The following is a 22,500-nucleotide window of genomic DNA, read 5'->3' on the forward strand; positions in this document are numbered from 1 at the left end:
AATACATAACGGATAAAACTATCAAATTATTTCTATGTCACCACATTATATCATCTTTGGTACAAGAATGCTACCAAACCGTTATAAACGTCGTCATTACGAATAGTACGCCTATAGTGTAGATCTAAAAGACACGCGAATGATTTGGTTTTCAAAAACCTGTTTATATATTGAAATAACAATTCGGTGAATCTATAGTTGACCTTAAAGGTCTGTATTGATGAAAATATGAGGTTAATTCAGAAGTACGTATAAAAAACAAAACAAAAAAGTACGTAATTTGTATGTCGTATTACCTCGTAAAAATCGACTATCTCTCGAATCTCGATTAATTTTTACTACACCTCCGAATTATCAAAACACAACGACAACGAAAAAACACCTGCCTGCCGCCATCAAAGACCTGTCTCGAATCACTAAAGATCACCCATATAATCACCCAAATCACCATGATGACAGACGTGAGAGACGGAGGACAAAGTAGGTAAACTCTAAAATTGGCAATTTTAATTTTCCACCTTCAAAATTTTATAATAAAAACAAAAAATAAATATATCAAACACTGAAAGACAGCAGACTGAAACCAGTCTTCATTTTATCTGATTTTTTTTTTATAAATATATTTCATTTCAAAGAAAAATTGTCGATGCGCCACTGTTTACGCACCGTTAGAATGTTTATTTCTATATATGTAGATACCTACATAGATACGATCTAATCAGTTACTACTACGTGTTTGTTTAGTTTTGAATTTTCCTTCATTTTGCAAAGAACTGAATGCAAATGTGTTAAATCAAGCTTAGCATTGAATATCTAATTATATCTGATATTATGATGGTCTTGATTCATATTAGAATGACCAACATTTTTTGTTTAAAGTAAATACGCCATTTAAAATGTGTTAATCATAGATTATAGTAATCATATAAAAATTTAATTCGTTTAAAGAGATTAAAAAACAATTAAATGTGATTATATTATTGGCGCTCGCAGATTAACTCTAGCTGTTCGCGGTTATAAAATATTTTGAAAAACGATATTTTTGATATTACAAATTTTTGAAACTTGTAAAAACTTTATTACAGAATTTGTAAATAATTTCAATGTGGATTCTACATCGCGGTAGATAAATTATCGTCATTGCTTTTTTTAACATTATTTTTTCTTATAGGCGCCATATATTAAATTCTGAATGCAAATCTACAGTGTAGTTCTTTGCGAAAAGATGCTATGATAAAGCGTTTTTCGGTTTTACGTAAAACAAAAAATACATTTTACAAGTAGTGAATATATTCTAGTAAAATGGATAAGTACCTATGTGACAAAATAAACAAATACAGGGGCTAATATAAAACATTGGTTTCATTACGTATTATTTATTGTTCTTTCCTCTCCGCATTTGCAAAGCAAATGTTAGAGGTAATTAATATATGGCAGTTGTAGCACAGATCGTTATTAATTGTCACCCCTGGAATACCGATCACATTAATTTAATATTTATTTATGGTTAGCGGAAAAACTGAAAATCAATAGTGTTCACTACAAATATATGTTTTGTTTCGCGTATTTATAATATATACTGATTTTAGATTGATTATTTGGCGAAGTCACGTAATATGCCAATAAAACTTACCACGGAAGAAAAATATATTAATTTAAAATTGCAGGGCTTTTATTTTTAGGAAACACAGAGGAAATACTCGATTAATCAAAGATTACTATAACAATATGGTTATATTGAAAATTATAACAATCTTTCCATATATCCGAACCTAGGTCTACACACAACAGATAAAAATGACAAGTTATTGACAGTAGACACACTGAAAAAAAAAGAATAGTAACCGCTTTTACAATTGTAGATCTATGTACTACAATTTGTTGTGATTATAGCTCCAAACACAATTTGTAGAAATATTTCACATATTATTATGTTTACAATTTTGTACAATGTTTTATAAATATGTCTATTAAATATATTAAAAATTACCAGCAAATTGTGTAAAAAATACACATTTGTGGAAAAAATGGCAGAGGCTAATTTATAATATTTTCCGAACCATTACAACTAGTTTTTTGTTTCTTAAAATCGGACAAAAATTATAGGAGTTAGGTACAGCTTGTGACATTTTTTACGAAACACCCCGTATACATTGAAAGAGAAAACACTTCCCAAACAAGTCTTTCTTGTTATTCTTACGTTATGGTCATATTTCTTTTTTTACTTGCTTGCAGACAACTAAATAATATAAATGAAACCATTCCTTTCATCACCCTGTATATATATATAACGGCTTCTTTGAAAATACGCAAATATAAAATTTAATTGGCCTCATAAATATGGTCAGTTCATATCACAACACTTGCCGGATGCATTAAAAACTCCCATAAATTTGTTATTGCCCAAGTTTTTCGCCCGTTCTCCGGCTTTTGGGCCCGGTCCATTAGCAAAATGGAATTTTGATAGCCGGGTCAATGAACTGTGAATGAGTAATGTAAGATAAATTTGTATATAATCGGTCATGTTCAATCAGCGACTTTAATCCACGTTTTTATTGAAGACAATTTGAAGCCAAATTTTACTGGATTTAAACACCAAAACCAAACTTTTGTTCCAAACGAATTTTATAATTCATTTAAAATTTTATTATAACGTAAAAGATTAGAAAACTAAAAATGCAATTGTCAAAGACGAAAGCCATAATATTTTATAAGAAAACTGAAAATTAGAGACATGTGTTATTAATTTTTTAAATCTGTTCTGTCAAAATTTCGTTTGGAGTAAGCTTAACTAATAAATCCAATAAATAATATTGATAAATGTGTAATTTGTCAAATCTGAGTTGAATGCCTTCTGGATACTGACGGCTTACAAAGGTCAAAGTTTGTGGGCAAACGTCAGCCGTTACTTTGACTTATATGATATTCTTATAAACCCTAACAACCGGATTCATGAAAGAGGCGTAAGGCTTTAGTCGGACTAAGGAATTTAGCGCCCGTGTAAATCTATTCATAAAAAAATCTGCTATGCTTGCGCTAATAGTTACGCCAAAATTTAGACCTACATAACATGCATAAAAATATTGTCTTGTGTTTAAACTATTATTAACCAGTGGGATTACTTATAAAAAAAAATAAAATGCAGTAAACTTAATAAACTGCAACTTAAGTTGAACGATTTTTATGCATTTTATGTAGGTCTAAATTTTGGCGTAACTATTAGCTCGAGTATAGCGCATTTTTTTGTGAATAGGTTTAAACGGGTGCAAAATTCCTTAGTCCGACTAACGCCTCACGCCTCTTTCATGAATCCGGTTGTTATTATAAAGATTTGAAAAGAAATATTTTATAGGAGTGATGTACTTCAAAAAGTTCACATTTTAAAAATATTTTGTATTATACAGGGTGATGGATTAGGGCGGATCTTTAAGTGGTTTTTCTTAAATGGAACACTCTGTATATTTTTGTATTTAAATTTGTATTCTACAGAAAATTCTCTTTCCAGCGATGTCTTTGATTTTTGTATTCGATGCGGCGATGCCAAGTTATTTGAAAAAATAATTTTCGCTTCTGGTCAGGCTTCTGTAAATAATCTATCCACTGTGCAGATACTACCAGTAATTAAGAAAAAATATTTTGTAGGCATGCGGACCAAAGATGTGAACATACAACAAAATAGCAAAATCTTTATAATTTTGTACAAGGTGTTCTACACATAAACCCCAGTTTAGCGAATTTCAAAGGACACTTTCTGCATTTTTTAAATAAAACACCCGGTATATTATTTTATTTTTAGATTAATTTATTAATTACCTACAACTTCTGTAAATAATACCCTATGTCTAAAATCACTATTTTCGGAAATTTGGCACTTTTCTAGCAAAACCTCTTTAATTTTACAAATTTTACTTTTTATTATTTATTTTTTACACAATAGTAATTACAACATTTTGCAATAACTTTAAATCCGTATATAGACCGAGTTCTAATGCAAGCCAATGTGGTACAGACCAAACCCAACTACACAGGGTATTGCTTCAAGTCATCTTCAGATGCCCTGGAGCTTCCAATAGAACCAACCGCTTTGGGTGATGCGTGTCTACACACTGATCCCAACGATTCAAAATCTTAAAACACATTTGGCCCGGTCTGCATAGGAATCTGGGCAATATACAGCCTAATAAGTATTTAATATGTTCGAATGGTGTTAGCAGAACATTAAGCAACCTTGTACGCAATGAACATTGAAATATTTTTTGGCAAACCAAACCTATTTGTGGTTTTGTTTGTCCTCATATATTTTGAAATTCATTCCTACAATACAAATGTCATATTGCAAAATACTGTATTTATTATAATTTGTACGGTATTCAACCGAGGTTAATAGATTTTTTCCTTTTAATAACTACTTCTGTTCAAATCTGATAAATATTGTTATTTTTAATGTTATCTTAATGTTAATAATAAGCCAACAAATAAATTTGGTTTGAACAACGAATTGTTAGAATTCGTTGGTTTGAACTAAAAATGTTGCAGTACCGACTGTTTTCTATTGATTACATTTTTTAGATCACAACTCTTCGGAACTAAAGACTCTTTTGTATATACCGAGTGCCTCAAAATTCACGCAAGATTTAGATTTTGCGCCATTTGTGCGATAAATTGTTGAAAACGAAAAAAAAGACAACGTGACAGTTGACAGTTCAGGGTTATTAAAGATGGAGCGCTACACGAAATAACGCGTTTTCTTTGTTGAGCAATATTTTATAAATTTAATAATGAAGGTTTAGCAGTCACACTTCGCAATTTTCGTACAAAATATACTTAGAATCCATCAACTGCGAAGAGATTAATTAAAAAATTCAGGAAGTCTGGATTAGTGATCTTAACACTCTGGTCATCCTTCAACAAGTCGTTCACATCCATAGCAACATATACATTTTTTTTAAAGCGATTTCTTTATTGTCGTTGCCACTTAGAAGATGATATTTCTTAAGTTAAATGTTATTTGAAGTATTATTATATTATTAGGTATGTACGAAAAACGTCTCACTGATTGGTAACTGACTGGTTAAATCAATGAGAGTCGTAAATTTAACATCTCTAGAGACCAAAATATGTTTGTCCTTAAAAAAAACACAACATCGAAGCGGTTGTATATTGCTGAGAGTCCAAGAACATCAATTCGGCAAGATCAAGAATTGGACATTTCGAGAAGCTCTCTGAAGCGTATTCTCACAAAATATTTGTATCTTCATCAAAGTTCAATTGATTCAAGAATTGAGACCTGCTGACCACGCAGACTGCAAAGAGTTCGTTGAATGGATTATGGAACAACAAGTGGATTGTGATTTTTTCAAACATTCTTTTCATCTTGATGGATTCGTTAATCGATAATATTGTCGTATTTGGGGTTCAACTAATCGACACGTTAGTGTTGAAAAATAAATGCATTCACAAACTGTCACTGTTTAGTGCGGATTTTGGGCTGGAAGCACAATTCTTCTTTCAAAATGCGGCTGCTCAGGCAATAACAGTTAATGATGCTCGCTATCGCGACATGAAACACCAGTTTTTTGTTCCTAAATTGCAAAATATGGATGTAGACCACATGTGGTTTCAAGAAGACGGTGCTACATGCCGGTTAGATTAATGACAACAAGCCTAAGTACACACACGCCTTGAAGGAAGAAATTGGGCGATGTATCAACGAAAATCAGCTGTATTTATGCAAATCGGTGATGGAAAATTTCGACAAAAGAGTGTATCTGTGCCGTCAAACCCGCGAAGGCTATTTAACCAATATGCTGTTCCATACATAACCCTATACTGTATACTTTATGAATCAATAAAAAAATTACAATTTTTTATTATAAATCTGTGTTTTCTATCAAAATTACTTCTTGCGTGAATTTTGGGACAACCTTTAAAAGATATACATACCTACGGTCCAAAGTATTGAAGGGTAAGGTTTATAAACGTTTAACAAAAGAAATTAAGGAATCAAAATTTATTTTCATTTTCTTAAAATATTGTGTATTTACCTACATAGAAAAAATAAGAATAAAAGACACATTTGCGTACATATAAGGATACCATAATATTTGAATTAAATAACCTCTTTCATCGGAAACACACCTGGATAAGGAAAATTGAAGGCAATATTTTTTTCAGTGTATAAATTATAATTTAGAAGTAATTTTGGCGGTGAAACATTTTCAAGGTTAATGTTAGTTGGTTTAAAAACGTAGTGAAAAATGAATACTACACTTTACTCTTTAATTTATTAAAAATTTTATACAAAAATAAATACAAAATGTTTGACAATCTCTTAACAATTTTTTTGTGTTTTTTAACAAATTAATATAATTAAATTAAAGCAAATTAATTATAATTTTGACCATCTTAGCATATTAACTAAACAATGTTTTTTTACAATAACGTCATTGTAATCATCGGTCTTGATCTCAGTTTTCATATTTCTCATAGGAATTTTTTTAGCTATCAAAATGATAACTAAGACCAAAAGAAAAGTAAAAAAAGTAGTAGTATAATTTGCAACAAAAGATATAATGGCGTTTTTTCGATAGTCACTAATTCACGAACGAAAGAAGTATTTCATCTAGAGCATAAAATGCTATTCTTCACTTGTACGAGTATATAATTTTCAGTTAAATTCGGTTCGATGTTATACAGCAAATTATTTCTTTTAGTCACATCCATAGCAACATATACATTTTTTTAAAAGCGATTTCTTTATTGCCGTTGCCACTTAGTTGATGATATTTCTTAAGTTAAATGTTATTTGAAGTATTAATATATTATTAGGTATGTACGAAAAACGTCTCACTGATTGGTAACTGACTAGTTAAATCAATAGAACAAGAGAGTCATAAATTTAACTTCTCTAGAGACCAAAATATGTTCGTCCTTAAAGAAAAAAAAATACTTTCTCATAAGCATTATTTGTAGGTACTTGTAAATATATTGCAAAATAATACTTTAAAAGTACAATTTTTGTAGTTAGTATATTGGCATCTTACATATAGATATATTTTTAAAAATTAAAGAAATATAAAATTGTTTTATTTATTTTTTTGTGTTTATTAAAAAGGTATAATAAATATTCATTTAACTTTCATTCACATTTAGAACATAAGTGACATTATTTTCTGTGCAGTTTTAAATATATTTTAGTAGTTTTCTATTCGAAATGAGAGCACTCGTATCTGACATAATTCCACGCGCTGTATGATAACTTTAATTGTTTATCATTTATAATCAGCTGACATAGTTACAAACCAGAAAATGATTGTCGCTAAATTAAAAAGATAGGTGTAGCTGACGATAAATTAATAAGAAATTACGTCAAACCCATTACTGCGGTGTTAATCATCACAAACTACTATTTCCATATTCTTTGCAAACAGAATTTGGTAATAATTTAAAAGTTTTATTCCAAAAGCTTGAAAGATATGTTTCTTATACGTACACGTATCTGATCTCGGAGAGAATAACTTCTTACCCTTTACTCTAGAGAAAATGGTTGGGTTAAATCGAAATCCATAGAATTATATGCTGCTCAGGCATAAAATATAACTTTTTATGACTACATCTATAAACAAGGAAAATATAAAAGTAAATGAACAATTTTCGTTATACTGCTCTTTTACTAGTTCCGTACAATTTTGAAATATATTTATGTTTCGTATTCAGTAACAGAAAGTAAGGTTTCCTTTTATAGGTTTTTCATAACCCGTATTGAGTATATATGATAATTATACAGGGTGATTCACAACTTATCCGAAAAAATTTGCATCAGAAATGGAATCAATATCGTTTTTTTTTTGAAAAATCATAGTTTCCGACTTTCAACCATTACATAGTAAAACTGTTGTCTCTAGCGTCATTTGTAATACGCGTGGAAAGCCACGTGGCCTCAGCGACTCCGAATACTGAAATCCGATTTTACAGTCGTCGTTGCGATAGGGTTTACAATAGTTTTTTTTAGCAGTTAGTGTCAAAAATAGCTTGCGTGTATAACTCGGAGTTGATGGATATCGTTTTAATTTATGGCGAAGCAAGAAAACATTTGTATTATGATGAAGCGTTTGTGTTATGGTGAAACAAGACAACATTTGCGTTAGTTCGTAGAAATTGAATAAGACGGACCCAAATGTGTTTAAACGTTGGTGGAGAAAATTGTGAACAGTTGTAACATCAGGGGTGTCAAATTATTTTATTATTTAAAACCACAAATTAATTTTATTAATTAACAAAAACAATAGCGGCAAAATCAAGTTAAATTTGCTGATATAAAATATATATAAATTCCTTTCCTTGCGAAATTCTTTCAAGTTTTTATCCGTTGCTGGCAAAGAGTGACCCAATAATCTCTACTCTCTGCCAGTAGGCAGACATAATAATACTATATGACATTGAGTAAATTGACTAAACATTATAGATGTGCCATTACTTTATTATATCTCATATTGAAAACACGTCAGTAGATAAACTTCCAAGTAGCTAAATTGTTCGTCGGTTGTATCGTCTATGCTTACTGATGAGAACTAATAACTTCGAAACCAGTATATGCTGGACGAAGCGTGTAGCATACAGAATAGTTTATTTCCCATAATAGTATAAACATTTTTCTGTAAGTATATGCAGTAATAAAAAACTATCGGGATTTTAATAGATTATTTCGGTACGGTCCAATAAATTACTTCAAGGTGACACTAAATATTATTTGTTTTATGTTTTTCTTTTTAACCTACTTTATTTTAAAATATTCTGAATGATCTGAAATTTTAATTTGTCGTTTTGCCGTATTGTAAACTTTTTTTAATTAACTTTAGTTCGCTGGAATAATTGAATATTCCAATTGCAATATTAACCTGAATAGTTTCAGGAAGACTAAGCAATGCAATTTCAAAATTAATCCGTAACTTAATTCATGAGCACTGTATAAAGTAACTAACCAGTTTTCATCTCTCTCCATAGAGTAATTTGGCTTCGAATTTCCTTAATAATTAATTTATTTTTTATTTAATTACATACTGTGGTGAATTCTTTACTGCTTTATATTTATCTAAAAAACGGGATGTATGCAAACAACTGAAGAAGAATAAAGCTTGTCTATGAAAATATATTTTCTATCATAAGCCGTAACGAACCCTGATCACCAAGGGACAAGAGTAACGTTTAGCTTTATAACCTTTCTGTTATTTTGGCAACATATCTACTTCATATTTCGACAATTTTATTTATATAAAGATATGTTTTCTTTCTTTGAAAGATAAATCTAATTTTGGTACCCGTCAAACTCTTTCCCTGAGTGTGTCGTTGCTAAGAACAACCGTGAATTTAATATAGGGGGAAGAACAAAGCGATGTACGATGAAAGGCGAAAAAATTACATAATTCAAAGTAAAAATATCTGTAGCTTATCGAGATAAAAAGTGACAAATTAGTTGGGCGCGAGCAAATCAACCTGTCTCAATTTCAGTAACGATACAATGAAATATGAAGTAAAACACGAACTTGTTTATTTTCAACTGGTTGATGAAATAAAGTAAAAATACCAGCAGATTTAGTATTAAACTGTATATTTTTTATACAGAATACACCCTCGTTCTTATTATTTTTTCACCTTTTACTAAAAAACGAAGTATCGTCTTTATTGTGCAAATGCAAATCTTGTAAACTATTATATTCGAACAAAACGAAAGAAGTAATTTTATAACATCCAGAATATTAGATTTGAATCCTCTAAAATTTAATCAAATGATATGTGGGACAAGACATAAGATCAACAAAAAGAAAAGTGAAACTCTTGAAATCGTATAGGCTGGAGAAATATATGAGGAGATGCAGTGAACTGAAACAAATATTACGGGTTGTGCAGTGGGTTACATTTTTATATTTGAGTGGTAAATCAAACGTTTTACGGATAAGTATAATTTTTTCAGTATTATTCATAGTTGTGCATCGAATGATAATCTCTCATTTATATAGGTATATTTCAACGGGCGAAGGTCGAGGGAAATTCCGAAACACCGACTATAGATATCACTGTTTGTGTTTCAGCGAAAAAATAAAAATTTTATTGAAGCTAAAAAATTTACTACAGTTTTTATATTACGTATGCTTTTGGTCATGAAATTGTTGAGACAGAAATTGATAAATGTTAATGTTTCATTTTTGATAGTGAAATTATTAATTTCGATGAACATAATGTTTTAAGGATCTTAAATTTAGATTTAAGATCCTTAAGATCTTAGGACTGTGTATACAAAAAATGGTATGTTGCACCGATGCCACCTATGTATTTGGACATGGCTGGCGAGCATACCACAATCACACCACGCTAAATGTAATATTTATTTATCTGGTATAAAGAAATACGTATTGAACCGCAAATAATTTCATATCATCTCCTAAAGACCATCAACAACTTTTACACAATATATCGACATTTTCGACATCTAACAACTCGTTACTTTAATAAGCTACCTATATACAAAATGTACAGCGATCTACATCTACAACATAAATAAAGCACATACTAACTAAATAAATACACGCCTTAAAACAATGGTAACTAAGAACCGATCGCTCTTGTGATCCAGTCCACGGTATGAGCCACTCTGTGGTAGATGCCTGGTTGCCCGGGTTGAGCGCACGAGTACCCCGCCGACACTATCCCTACAAGAAACCACCTCCCCGTCTTCTGCAGCATGAGAGGCCCACCGGAATCTCCCTGGCAGCTGTCGCGACCCCCGTTCTTGTATCCGGCGCACATCATCTCGTCGTAGATGGTGACGGTTATGCCTTTGGAACGGTGCCATCGTTCGCACTGTCGGTTGTCGATAACGGGCACCTGGACCGCTTGCAGGGTTTGGGGACGCAGCCTCGAACCGGGGCTGAGAGCCCCCCAACCGGCGGCGACGCCCACTTCTCCTAGGAAGTTTTCACCACGAGGGGGAAGGCAAATGGGGGTGATGTGCGGGAGGTTATGGGCAGTCCTGTCTAGACGAAGGACTGCGACGTCGAATCTGTCCGCTTGGGGGGTGAACTTGAAGAAAGGATGCACCTGAAATAAGTAAATATTTGTTTGTAGTACTATAACGAAATAATAATCAAGAATATTAAAAGTTTTTTTTTTGGTATCAAATTAAAAGTTAAAACATTGTAATACGCATAGTATATCAGTATAACTGATGACATTGGAGGAACCAATTACTCTGTAGGCTCCCTGCTCCAATCAGCATTGAATTATACCCACAATATCTAGTAAACGGCTACGATAGTTTTTCAGTGAAACCTTCTGATATATACTGATACGAACGATCTAATTGTTTTTTTGAACTTCCGACACCGGTATACGTCTGCTGGTTTGACCGACGAACGATCCTAGCTGTTTACTAAATATTGCAAGTATAATCCAATGCTGGTAGGGGCAGGTAGTCCGCAGAGTAGTTGTTTCATACTGTATCATCAGTTAAAATTTAGATTCGCCTAATTGGCAATAAGTCGTACTTTTATAGCACCATACAGATTATTGCTCTTTGCCGGTGTAAAGCATTTAGTAGCAGATACAGTAGGTAGCACTCTGCTACGTTTTGTGCAGAGTTTAGTAATCTCGCAAGTACAGAAAATTTTAAAAATATTTTTTTTGTTTTTAATTTGCCTATATAGATATCGCTTGTATTTTATGTATACGTTTAACTTCACTGGCCAACTTTCGAATATACCCATGCGAACGAAAAGATATGTAAACACAGGGACGTTACACTGATAAGCAGAACCTCTATTAAAATTAATAGATAGACAAGCATAGAAAAGCGTAAGAAGCAAAACTACTGACACAGCGGCAGACAGACAGATAATAAAGTAACACACGTGATGAATAGACAAAGGACCTTACATAAAGACAAAAGACAAAACGTAAAAGTTAAGAGATGACCATAATGTTTTGTTCAGTATTCGCATTCCACGAGAATGCCAAGTTCAAATGACAACACAAAATTTTGAGTTCGAATTTGGAGTATCAACCCGAAATATCAAGTTCCAAATCTAAATTTCAAGTATGATCCTAACATGTGTTATGTTTAATCATTTTTCTTCCAGAAGCATGTTTCACTCTGAAGACGGAAGCCGTATAGAACAATATTCGAAGATGTATGTTCCTAGTACCTAGTTGTTATCATGTACCATCTGAGGCTAGGAGTATATTTTTGATATTGATCAACGATCAACCAACTACGGATATCAGTGAAGCGATTGATGTCAGCAATAGGAGCGCTATCAGCGATATGAGCGATATTAGCGATGTGAGCGATATTAGCGATATAAGTGATAGTAGCGATATAAGCGATATCAGCCATGTGAGCGATGAAAGCGATATTAGCGATGTAAGCGATGTGAGCGATCGATGTGAGTCATGTAAGCGTTAGATATGTGAGCGATATCGGCGAAGTAAGCGATATCAGCGATATGAGCGATATTAGCGATGAAAACGATATTATCGATGTAAGCGATGTGAGCGATATCAGTGATGTGAGCGATATTAGCGATGTAAGCGATACGGCGATGTGAGTGATATCAGTGATGTGAGCGATATTAGCGATATAAGCGATAGTAACGATATCAGCGATGTAATCGATACTAGCGATGTAAGCGATATTAGCGATATTAGCGATGTAAGCGATATCAGTGATGTGAGCGATATTAGCGATGTAAGCGATATTAGCGATATAAACGATAGTAGCGATATCAGAGATGTAAGCGATATTTGCGGTGTAAGCGATATTAGCAATGTAAGCGATGTGAGCGATATTAGCGATGTGAGCGATACAGCGATGTGAGCGATATCAGTGATGTGAGCGATATTAGCGATATAAGCGATAGTAGCGATATTAGCGATGTAAGCGATGTCAGCGTTGTAAGTGATGTGAGCGATATCAGCGATGTAAGCGATATTAGCTATGTAAGCGATATTAGCAATGTAAGCGATATTAGCGATGTAAGCTATATAAGTGTGAGCGATATTAGCGATGTAAAGCGATTTAAGCTATATAAGTGTGAGCGATATTTGCGATGTAAGCGATATTAGCGATGTAAGCTATATAAGTGTGAGCGATATTAGCGATGTAAGCGATTTCAGCGATGTAAGTGATGTGAGCGATGTAAGCGATAGTAGCGATGTAGGCTATATCAGCGTTGTCATCTACCACATTGCTGATATCGCTCGCATCGCTGATATCGCCCATATCGCTCACGTCGTTGATATTGGTCACATCGCTGATAGCGCTATTACTGCTGACATCGCCCGCATTTCTGATATTACTCACATCGCTGATATCGCTCACATCGCTAATATCGCTTAATCGCTCATATCTCTGATATCGCTCGCATTGCTGATATCGCTAATATCGCTGATATCTCCCGAATTGCTATTTTCACTTACATCGCTGATATTGCTCACATCACTGATATCGCTCACTTCGTTGATTTCGCTGATATCTCTGACATCGCCGACAAACTGATATCGCTGATATCGCTCACATCGCTGACATTACTCACATCGCTGATATAGCTCATATCGCTCGCATCGCTGATATCGCTCACATCGTTGATATCGCAAATATGGTTCTCATGTGAGAGATATCAGCGATGTGAGCAATATCAATATCACCCGCTCCGTGAGTGTTGTGTAAGCAACAACGGCAAATACTAAAAGTTTTAATTTGAATAAAGTCCAGGGCTACGGCGAGGTGAAGCTCTTTGGATCTGGCCGGTGGCGCGTCAACACCTCTGGACACAAACTGTGACATTTGAAATTGCATTGTTCGTGCCTTAGTATTCTTGGTCTATGTTATAATAATCAGAACTTTTGATCTGTCCCTCGCCATCGGAAATCGCCGTCGAGACTAGCGTTTTCCTAAGCTATGTTGTGCCGAGTTTTCCTTGTGTTGCAAAACCGTCCCGACAAGCGTTTTCCCGTGCCATGTTTTACCATCGGACGATGTGTTGTTTCTACATATATTGCAAAACCCTTCAGACAAGCGGTTTGTCTGTGTCATGTTTCGAAGAACTTATCTCTTTGTTAAAAAAAGAAAATAATAATGAAACCTTCGAGACTAATATTCTCCTAACCTATATTTTGTTTCCTTTGTTCTTGTTTCAGAAACCATTGACACTAGCGTTTTCCTGGGTCATATGATACCGTTGGAAAATGTTGATAACTGAGTTAGAAACTGGCGAGATTTGATCGTCCTTCTAGGTTGTTTTTACCGTCGGGACTTATCCCTGAACTAAGGACGGGTGGACGAGTATCAGAGAGTCAGGATGGCCGAACGTCTTGTATCAGCTGACCGTGGTATGTGTGAGAGGAGCAGTTGTTGGTAGTATTAAAAGCATGAACAAAAACTGCAGCTGATATCGTCATCGTCTATGTTTTTGTAGACCTTGTGGATACAGCGAGAGACTAAGTTCTAGAATAGCTTTCATAGACGTAGCACTGTGTTTTGTTTTCTATGGTTTCTTGTTTCTCGTATTTCGCAGATGCACTGTAAATTGATACGATAAGTACCTACTAAATGGGTGATATTCGTTTATCGCAATGATAGGAAGTAATTAAACATTTTTTTGTTAAAACAACCTTATACTGAGAGAAAGCTTTCTATCTCCCACTAAGATAAACTTGGCATTTCCTTGAAGTATCTTTTGTTTCAATATGGAAGAGAATGAAAGTGATGGTACGCTGATGTCATGTTTTACTGAATCAGCTTTCTTTGGTAGAATTAGAATTTGGACACCCGTTTTATGTTACCACTTTCTCTTGGATAAAGAATATTTCTTGTAAACAAATAAGGAAACAAGTTACATTTGAGAAGAGAAAAGGGAGAATATGATTTATTAGAAATTTACTTTGTTGTGTAATAAAAAAGTAAAATTTTTAAAGTACGTCTTTCATATAATATAAATAAATAATAAGGATATATTCCTAGATGTAATTGTAATTAAATATAAATCAATATTTCGTCGATTATAGAAGAACGATTTTGTAGAACAAACAAAATAAATGCTATATTTTAATGTGAAATTGTCTAAGAAATTAATCAAAGTATGTCAGAAATATGAATCAAAAAAGGTTATACAATATATAAAATATTACTGTCCATAAGCGTGTGTTGACAAATACTCTATTTCCAGTAAACTTTTAAAATTACTAATCTCATACACTGTACTGTTTAATTGATTTAGATGGATATCCATTCACATGAATTAAAAGAAAATCAATGAATATGGTGTATCAGAAACAGAAGTATAAAAGAAAAGTTTACATCCCGGACCACTATAATGGGCTTGCTGTACAATAGCGCCATGTATGGTATAGCTTCTGCGAGAAATAAGGAACACTGCTGTGCTCACATGATGCAGGTAAGTTTGTGTACCTGTCAGTACCTACATTTTAAAGTCAAAGTCTCTCTCGGGAATGGTAGAACTGGTTGACTATGGTTAAGTGATAAATAATTGTGGCTAGAAATATGTTTCTACTGCTTATTAATAAAAATGAAAAGTAATGAAGAAGCAATATTAATTCAGATAATAAATAATTTGGATTTAAGAGAAGATCCGGACAACTGAAGACACGGCTTGTATGCCGTCCATACGCGTAAAACTGGCTCAAATTGAGTTTGCAGATTTACGAATTGTGAACATAAAATAATCCAGAAATTCGTAAATCGGAGAGTACACTTATTCAGTTGTATAACCCTTATATACCGAAAGAGTAATATTTTTAACAAATATTTTTACATTATCCTGCAAATTATATAAATAAAAAAACTAACAATAACCAGCATTATAAAATATACAGGGTGTACCATTGAAAACTTTGCACCCGGCTTATTTTGAATTACGTTCCAAAATATTAAAATTGCCGCGACACGTCAATTTTGTTTTCGAGGGGGATTCATTTTAGAGTTAAATACAGACTCGCCAGAACAACCCCCTCCGCGGGGGCGCATTCAACTTTAGAATCTTAAATGGCACTTTAGGTCGAGTGACACCTCATTCGAAAGTGTTTTTAATTCTGGTTGTTATCATGTAATTTTTTTTCAATTTTAGTTCATCTGTTGTCGAAAAAAAATTTTACTCATGCTTAGAAATAAAAGACAATTTTGTATTAATCATTTAATTAATTGTTCAAAATGCCAAAGGGAAAACTATAAAAAGTATCAATTTATTTTCACTGTAAAAACTGTTTACAAAAAATCATAATCACTTAATTAATTGTTTGAAATGTCCGCCTCCCACTTCCATGCAATAATAAAAACGTTGTTCAACATTTGGACATTGTTAAGAATTTCGGGGGTAATTAGGTGGTATTCTTAAATGATACGCCGCCTGAGTTCTTCTAGAGACTGCGGCTGAGTAGCATAAATTTTAGGCTTTAAATGTCCCCATAAAAAGAAATCGAGTGGTGTCAGATCAGGTGATCTGGGTGGCCACTCAATAGGTCCGTATCCATTGATTTGGAAAATTTTCATTTAAAAACTATCGAACTGCAACTGTAATATGTGGGGGTGCGCCATCTTGTTGCAACCAAACATTGTCTTCTAAAATGTTGTCATCAATTTCCATAGTTTCAACAACCATCGGATAAATGTAGTTATTCAAAAGGTCAAGGTACATATTCCCATTAAGATTAATAATCTTATTTTAGAGAATTTCTGCCCACTCATTAAGTTTTTCCGGATGTTGAGTGTGTTCCTCTCTAAATAATATCGGATTGGTGTCACTCTAATAACGGCAGTTATGACGATTAACCAAGCCATTCAGATAAAAAGTGCATTCGTCGGAAACAACAACATATTGAATATAAAAATTTTTTATCGTTTGCCAATCGGTAAGTCATCTCTTCCGCAAATTGCAAACGTCGGTCAGGATCGTCTTCATTCAGTGCTTGAACTAATTGTAGTTTATAAGGGTGGTATTTATAAGCTTTTAAAATGCGTTGACAACGTGTGCTAGAAACTCCCGAAATTTCAGATAGCTTACGAATGCCCAAATTATGATCCGCTTCCACATGACCGAGAACGGCAATTTCGGTAGCCTCATTTCTAACAGGGTTTCGAAATTGTCGTTTTTTATTTTCCACTGATCCTGTTTCACAGAACTTTTGGACCAAACTGGCGACGTAAACATCGGAGGTGTGTTTATTTGGGTGACGCTGATTAACAATTCTTGCCGTAAGCCGTGCATTATCATTGTTTTTAAAATAGAGAGAAATCATTTCAACTCTTTCGTCTTTCGAATAAGTAATTTTTAGAATTAATAATTATTAAACACACTTCTGCTAAACACTTTTCTTTGAGAACTGAATATTTATCAGTACCAATTTTTTTTTTTTTTTTTTCATTATTCGAAATACCTTTTATTTTTTACAATGAAAATAAATTAAAACTTTTTATAGTTTTCCCTTTGGCATTTTGAACAATTAATTAAATGATTAATACAAAATTGTCTTTTATTTCTAAGCATATAAAGTAAACTTTTTTTAACAGATCATCTAAAATTGAAAAAAATTACATGATGACAACCAGAATTAAAAACACTTTCGAATGAGGTGTCACTTGACCTAGAGTGCCATTTAAGATTCTAAAGTTGAATGCGCCCCCGCGAAGGGGGTTGTTCTGGCGAGTCTGTATTTAACGCTTAAATGTGTCCCCCTCGAAAACAAATTGGATGTGTCGCGGCAATTTTAATATTTTGGAACATAGTTCAAAATAAGCCAGATGCAAAGTTTTCAATGGTACACCCTGTATAGATAAATAAATAAAAATAAATAAAATAATATTAATAATTTATAATAAAATTATAATATAAATATAACGAGCGTTCAAATAAAAACGTGGTCAAGTTGGTTCTGAAAATTTGGACGTAGGGCGTAGCGTATAGCAAATGAACTTAAACGTCATCTGTCAAAGCGCTATATCGCCGCTATCAATTTGAATATTTTCGTTTTAAAAAGCGTTTAAAATGGTGTTTTCTCAAGAACAAAAAGTGTTTATCATAGAGTCCTACTTTAGAAATGGACGCAAGATTGATGGAATATGGAAGTATTCTATTGAGGAATGTTTCATAGAATTTCAAAATCAATTTCCCGGCGTTGTTGAGTACAAAATTTTTCAAAGTGCAGTTCAGCGTTGTGTTAATGTTTTTCGTGAAACGGGCAGTGTAACAAGAAAAGAAGGAAGCGGCCGACCTAAAAAGCGGACTGAAGAATTAAAAGAAAATGTCCAACAAATAATGGAAAATGCGCCAAGAACTTCTGTACGTGTTTTATCACAAATGGTGGGAGTATCAGTCGGTACCTGCCACACAGTGTTAAAAAAAGATTTGCGTTTGTTCTCCTATCGTTTAACTTGTCAGCAAGAACTTCATGAAGTTGATTTTCCGCGACGGGCTGTATTTTGTGAATGGTTTTTAAACAACTACGGTGAACTTCATAATATCACCTTTTTTTCTGATGAAGCCTGGTTTCATTTAAGTGGTTACGTAAACTCACAGAATATGAGAATGTGGTCTTCTGAAAAACCAGATAACTTTTTTGTCGAGGGCCCTCTACACGCTCAAAAAATTGGAGTTTGGTGTGCTCTCAATCGAAGGAGGATTTATGGACCTATTTTTTTTAATGGTACTCTTACTGCGCAAAGGTATAGAGAAGAAATTATCGCTCCTTTTGTTAACCAGCTGGAAGAAAACGAAATTACAAACTTTTACTTTCAACAAGATGGCGCAAGGGCACATACGGCAGGCGAGACGATGAATATGTTGAGGGAAGTTTTCCAAAATCGACTAATAAGTCTCAATGCTGAACATGAATTTCCACCGAGGTCATGTGATATTACGCCGTGTGATTTCTTTTTGTGGCCTTACCTTAAAAACACTATTTTTGAACTGCCTATTCCTGATTTAAACCATCTGCAGGCTCGACTTATAGACAAGATTCGTGAAATTAACAATACCCCGAGCATCTTAGAAAATGTCTTTAATTCTTTGAGGAACAGGTGTGAAAAGTGCTTGGAACAAGGAGGGGGACACTTTCAGCAGCTGCTTTAATTTATTGTTATAACAAGGAGGGGGACACTTTCCGCAGCTCCTTTAATTGTTTGTTATTGTTATCACGATTATTCTTTAAAATAAAGTTATACAGTCATTAACGTTATTGAAACTGACAGCTGCTATACAGCTCGTTGAGAAATGAGGTTAACTTGGTCGCTATAAGCTACTCCCTACGTCCAATATGTCAGAGCCAACTTCGACCATGTTTTTATTTGAACGCTCGTTATAAATAAATATTTAAGTCAAGATTTTGAATACTGTCATAATTTGTTTTCTTGAAAATATTTTTGCGGATATGAGGGGCAAATACGCCTCCTGCATGTGGGCGCTTAAGCAAGCAGAATCGTCCCTGTACTTGATATTCTACAAGTAGCGTAGTTTAATCGAGTTTTCTCCCGGAATACCAATTATACAAACTCTACAATCACCTAAAAGATAGTGCCAGTCGCAGTTATGATGCATGGCATCGCATAATTTGTAACTGCTGAACATATACTCGTATAATTATAACTATAACTATAGTACGATCGATGTGGGGGTGCGCCATCTTGTTGCAACCAAACATTGTCTTCTAAAATGTTGTCATCAATTTCCATAATTTCAAAAGTCATTGGATAAATGTAGTTATTCAAAAGCTCAAGGTACATATCCCCATTAAGATTTCCTGGCAGAAAATATGGTCCAGTACGAAGTGGTCGGTTATACGTCAAATACTAACCTGGCGAGCTTGATCGTAGAGCAGGGAACAATAAACAGTGGCGCGTACAGAGGTGAAATGTGGAATTTAAATAACGAATTGGATTTATAATAAATTACAATTAAAACAAATAGTTTATGAGAATAAAGGGATTTTTGTAGGAACAGGGTTCCAGACGTGAACTGATCTCTTCATCGCACCCCATTACGATTATTTTTTTTATAAGGAGAACGGAGTTTCAAAGCAAAAACCTTGTATAACAGATATACTATAAATATTTACAGAATGAAAACAAAATATAAATCCTATGATATGATTCTATCAAATGAAAACACTAACAACAATTCTCTACCAATCTCAACAAAATAAGTTATTTTTCTATCAAACAAGAAATGTTAACAAATTATAAACAAAATATAAATTCTATGATTTATGTACTGTACGCCAAACTGCATTTTTCTCATCTTCATTTAATATTAATTTCTTCTTTGCACCCCCTTTTTTAGGTTTCTTAACGTCTCCTTCAATTTTCTTCTCTCTTAAAATTTTGAAAACAGATAATTCGCTTACTCCAGTATATCTAGAACACATTTCCACCAAACCAGTCTTCAGTTTCATGGGATGATCCTTTTCTAAAGGGTTATAGACATTTAATATTATCGTTTTTTCTCTGTAACTTAATATAGATTTTTTTGTACCCACAGCAGTACATCCGGCTCGCGAACATCCAGGCACCGCCTCCATTTCTCCATATAACGACAACAGAGCAATAATAATACAAAAAACTTCACTTCACTAGCACAGAAAATATAATAGCATTCACGATTCACAAACAACTGCCCGAAACACACACAGCAAACAAATAAAACACTAAAAACACTTTTGTTACGGAGCACAAGAAATATGATTTCACTCACAAATTCTCAAATAATAGCGCGAAACACACATATAGCCCTAAAGAAATATAATTGCACTTATAACAGTTATAACCTCACAAATATCGCGAGCGAGAAACACGCAGCACCAATACAACCGAAACGAAACTGACCACGCCAGGCCGGCACGCGCGCCGCCGCAAAAAACACAAGACACCTGCCGCCCAATGTGCGAAGGAGATGCCTTTGTTTTTCATTTTGTCCTTCATAAATATATAACTGCTAATCCATAATGCATAAAGAAATTATTCAATTTCCAAAACCCCCTATAAAATGTGTTGCACTGATTCCCTTGACAGGCAATGATTTATTACTTTGCATCAAATACGATCGTACTATATAACTATAACTATAACTATAAATGATGTGGATTAATCGTTGTAGATAAATAAATGAAAACAGGAAGAGATTAAAATCTTTGTGTAAATAAAACAAACTAAAATAAATTAAAAGTGCAGCGAAATGGAAAGATAAATTGATCAATTGCTTTTAAATTATATGAACTGAATATCGTATGAGATCGCCTTACAACATAGAATTTCTTTTTAATATGAAGAATTTATGACGTACGACAATTATTTACAGAGTGCTTCAATATTGGAAGTACATACAACAAAATTGATAAAATCTGTTAATTTTTTCTCAAGTAACTCTATTTGTGTATATTGGGTGTTTCAGAAAAACAAAAAAACATAGAGGGGTGATAAGCAAAAAAAACAGAGGGGTGATAAAACATAACAACATAAGACCACATCCTATCGTCTTTTGTTGTTGTAATGCGAGTGTCAAGTATGATTTAAAGTAAAATTTAGCTGTAGCTTTGTGTCGACCACCTTATATATGTATTTTTGTGTCTCAAAAGGGATTGATTTTCCAAAAGATTTAAACTTTGCAACTAATTAAATTAGAATAACTCAAAATCTCCTCTTACCAGAACTGACAACTTGTGTTGTAATAAGTCTAAACCGATGACGAAACAACCAATCAACAAATTGTTAAACCACTGACAATTGTCACGGAATATTGCATATCAAACTAGTGAATCTCTAAGGGGAGAAAACTTATTTCTCCCCAGAACTAGAGAAATACAGGACGAGAGAAGAGACGCTGTTTAGCCAACTAACATTCTCATGTCGGTGTCGAAACAACGTCATCATATCAGGATTTTTAAAGATGTGAACGTCCAAACTTAGACAGTTCAAATAATTCTCCATTTAGCTAGTACCTCTCTTCTACGAAAAAATAACATAAACACCAAGAAGCAACTGCAGAAAAATGAGAAGCATTTTTTAAATTTATATTTCCAGCTTATCAGCAAATTAGACAGTGACACTTGGGACCTAACGGACAGACTGACAAGGAGATGCTTTATACAGAAGAAATGAAGCCATAAACAAGCAATAAGCAGAAGAGAAATGTTGAGAAATTATTTCTCAAAAAACATAAAATGGATGAATCTATATAAATCTCAGATTAACTTAGCGTTTTTGCAACTAAATGACGTGGTTAATTCCAAAAAAAAAAACGAAATTAGCTCTCTGAAAACCAGTGGTGATGTCTCCTCCACGAAGTTGCGGCAGAAGAATAGGCTAAGGCTGCAAAATGTATTCTTAAACCGAAACTATCTAGAAAGAAGTCCAAGCCACCAAATAATTTTAGAGGAAATCGCCGCTAGCAAAAAAGAAATGCAGCTGTCATCTTTCACACACCCTAAAGTGGAGAACCTATTGGA

The 22,500-nt window shown here is 33.5% G+C and overlaps 1 protein-coding gene across 1 annotated transcript in view; it reads right to left on the reverse strand.

Annotated features, from left to right (window-relative positions):
• Window positions 1–10,395: 10,395 nt before the first annotated feature.
• LOC108913614 overlaps window positions 10,396–22,500 on the reverse strand; it is a 105,955-nt gene continuing 93,850 nt past the window's right edge. The window contains exon 6 of the mRNA XM_023455746.1: window positions 10,396–11,094. Coding sequence (XP_023311514.1) covers window positions 10,603–11,094 — 492 coding nt within the window. The 3' untranslated portion in view covers window positions 10,396–10,602. The remainder of the gene's footprint in view (window positions 11,095–22,500) is intronic.

Source organism: Anoplophora glabripennis, unplaced genomic scaffold (genome assembly GCF_000390285.2).
Source record: "Anoplophora glabripennis isolate ALB-LARVAE unplaced genomic scaffold, Agla_2.0 scaffold876, whole genome shotgun sequence".
Lineage (NCBI taxonomy): Eukaryota > Metazoa > Arthropoda > Insecta > Coleoptera > Cerambycidae > Anoplophora > Anoplophora glabripennis.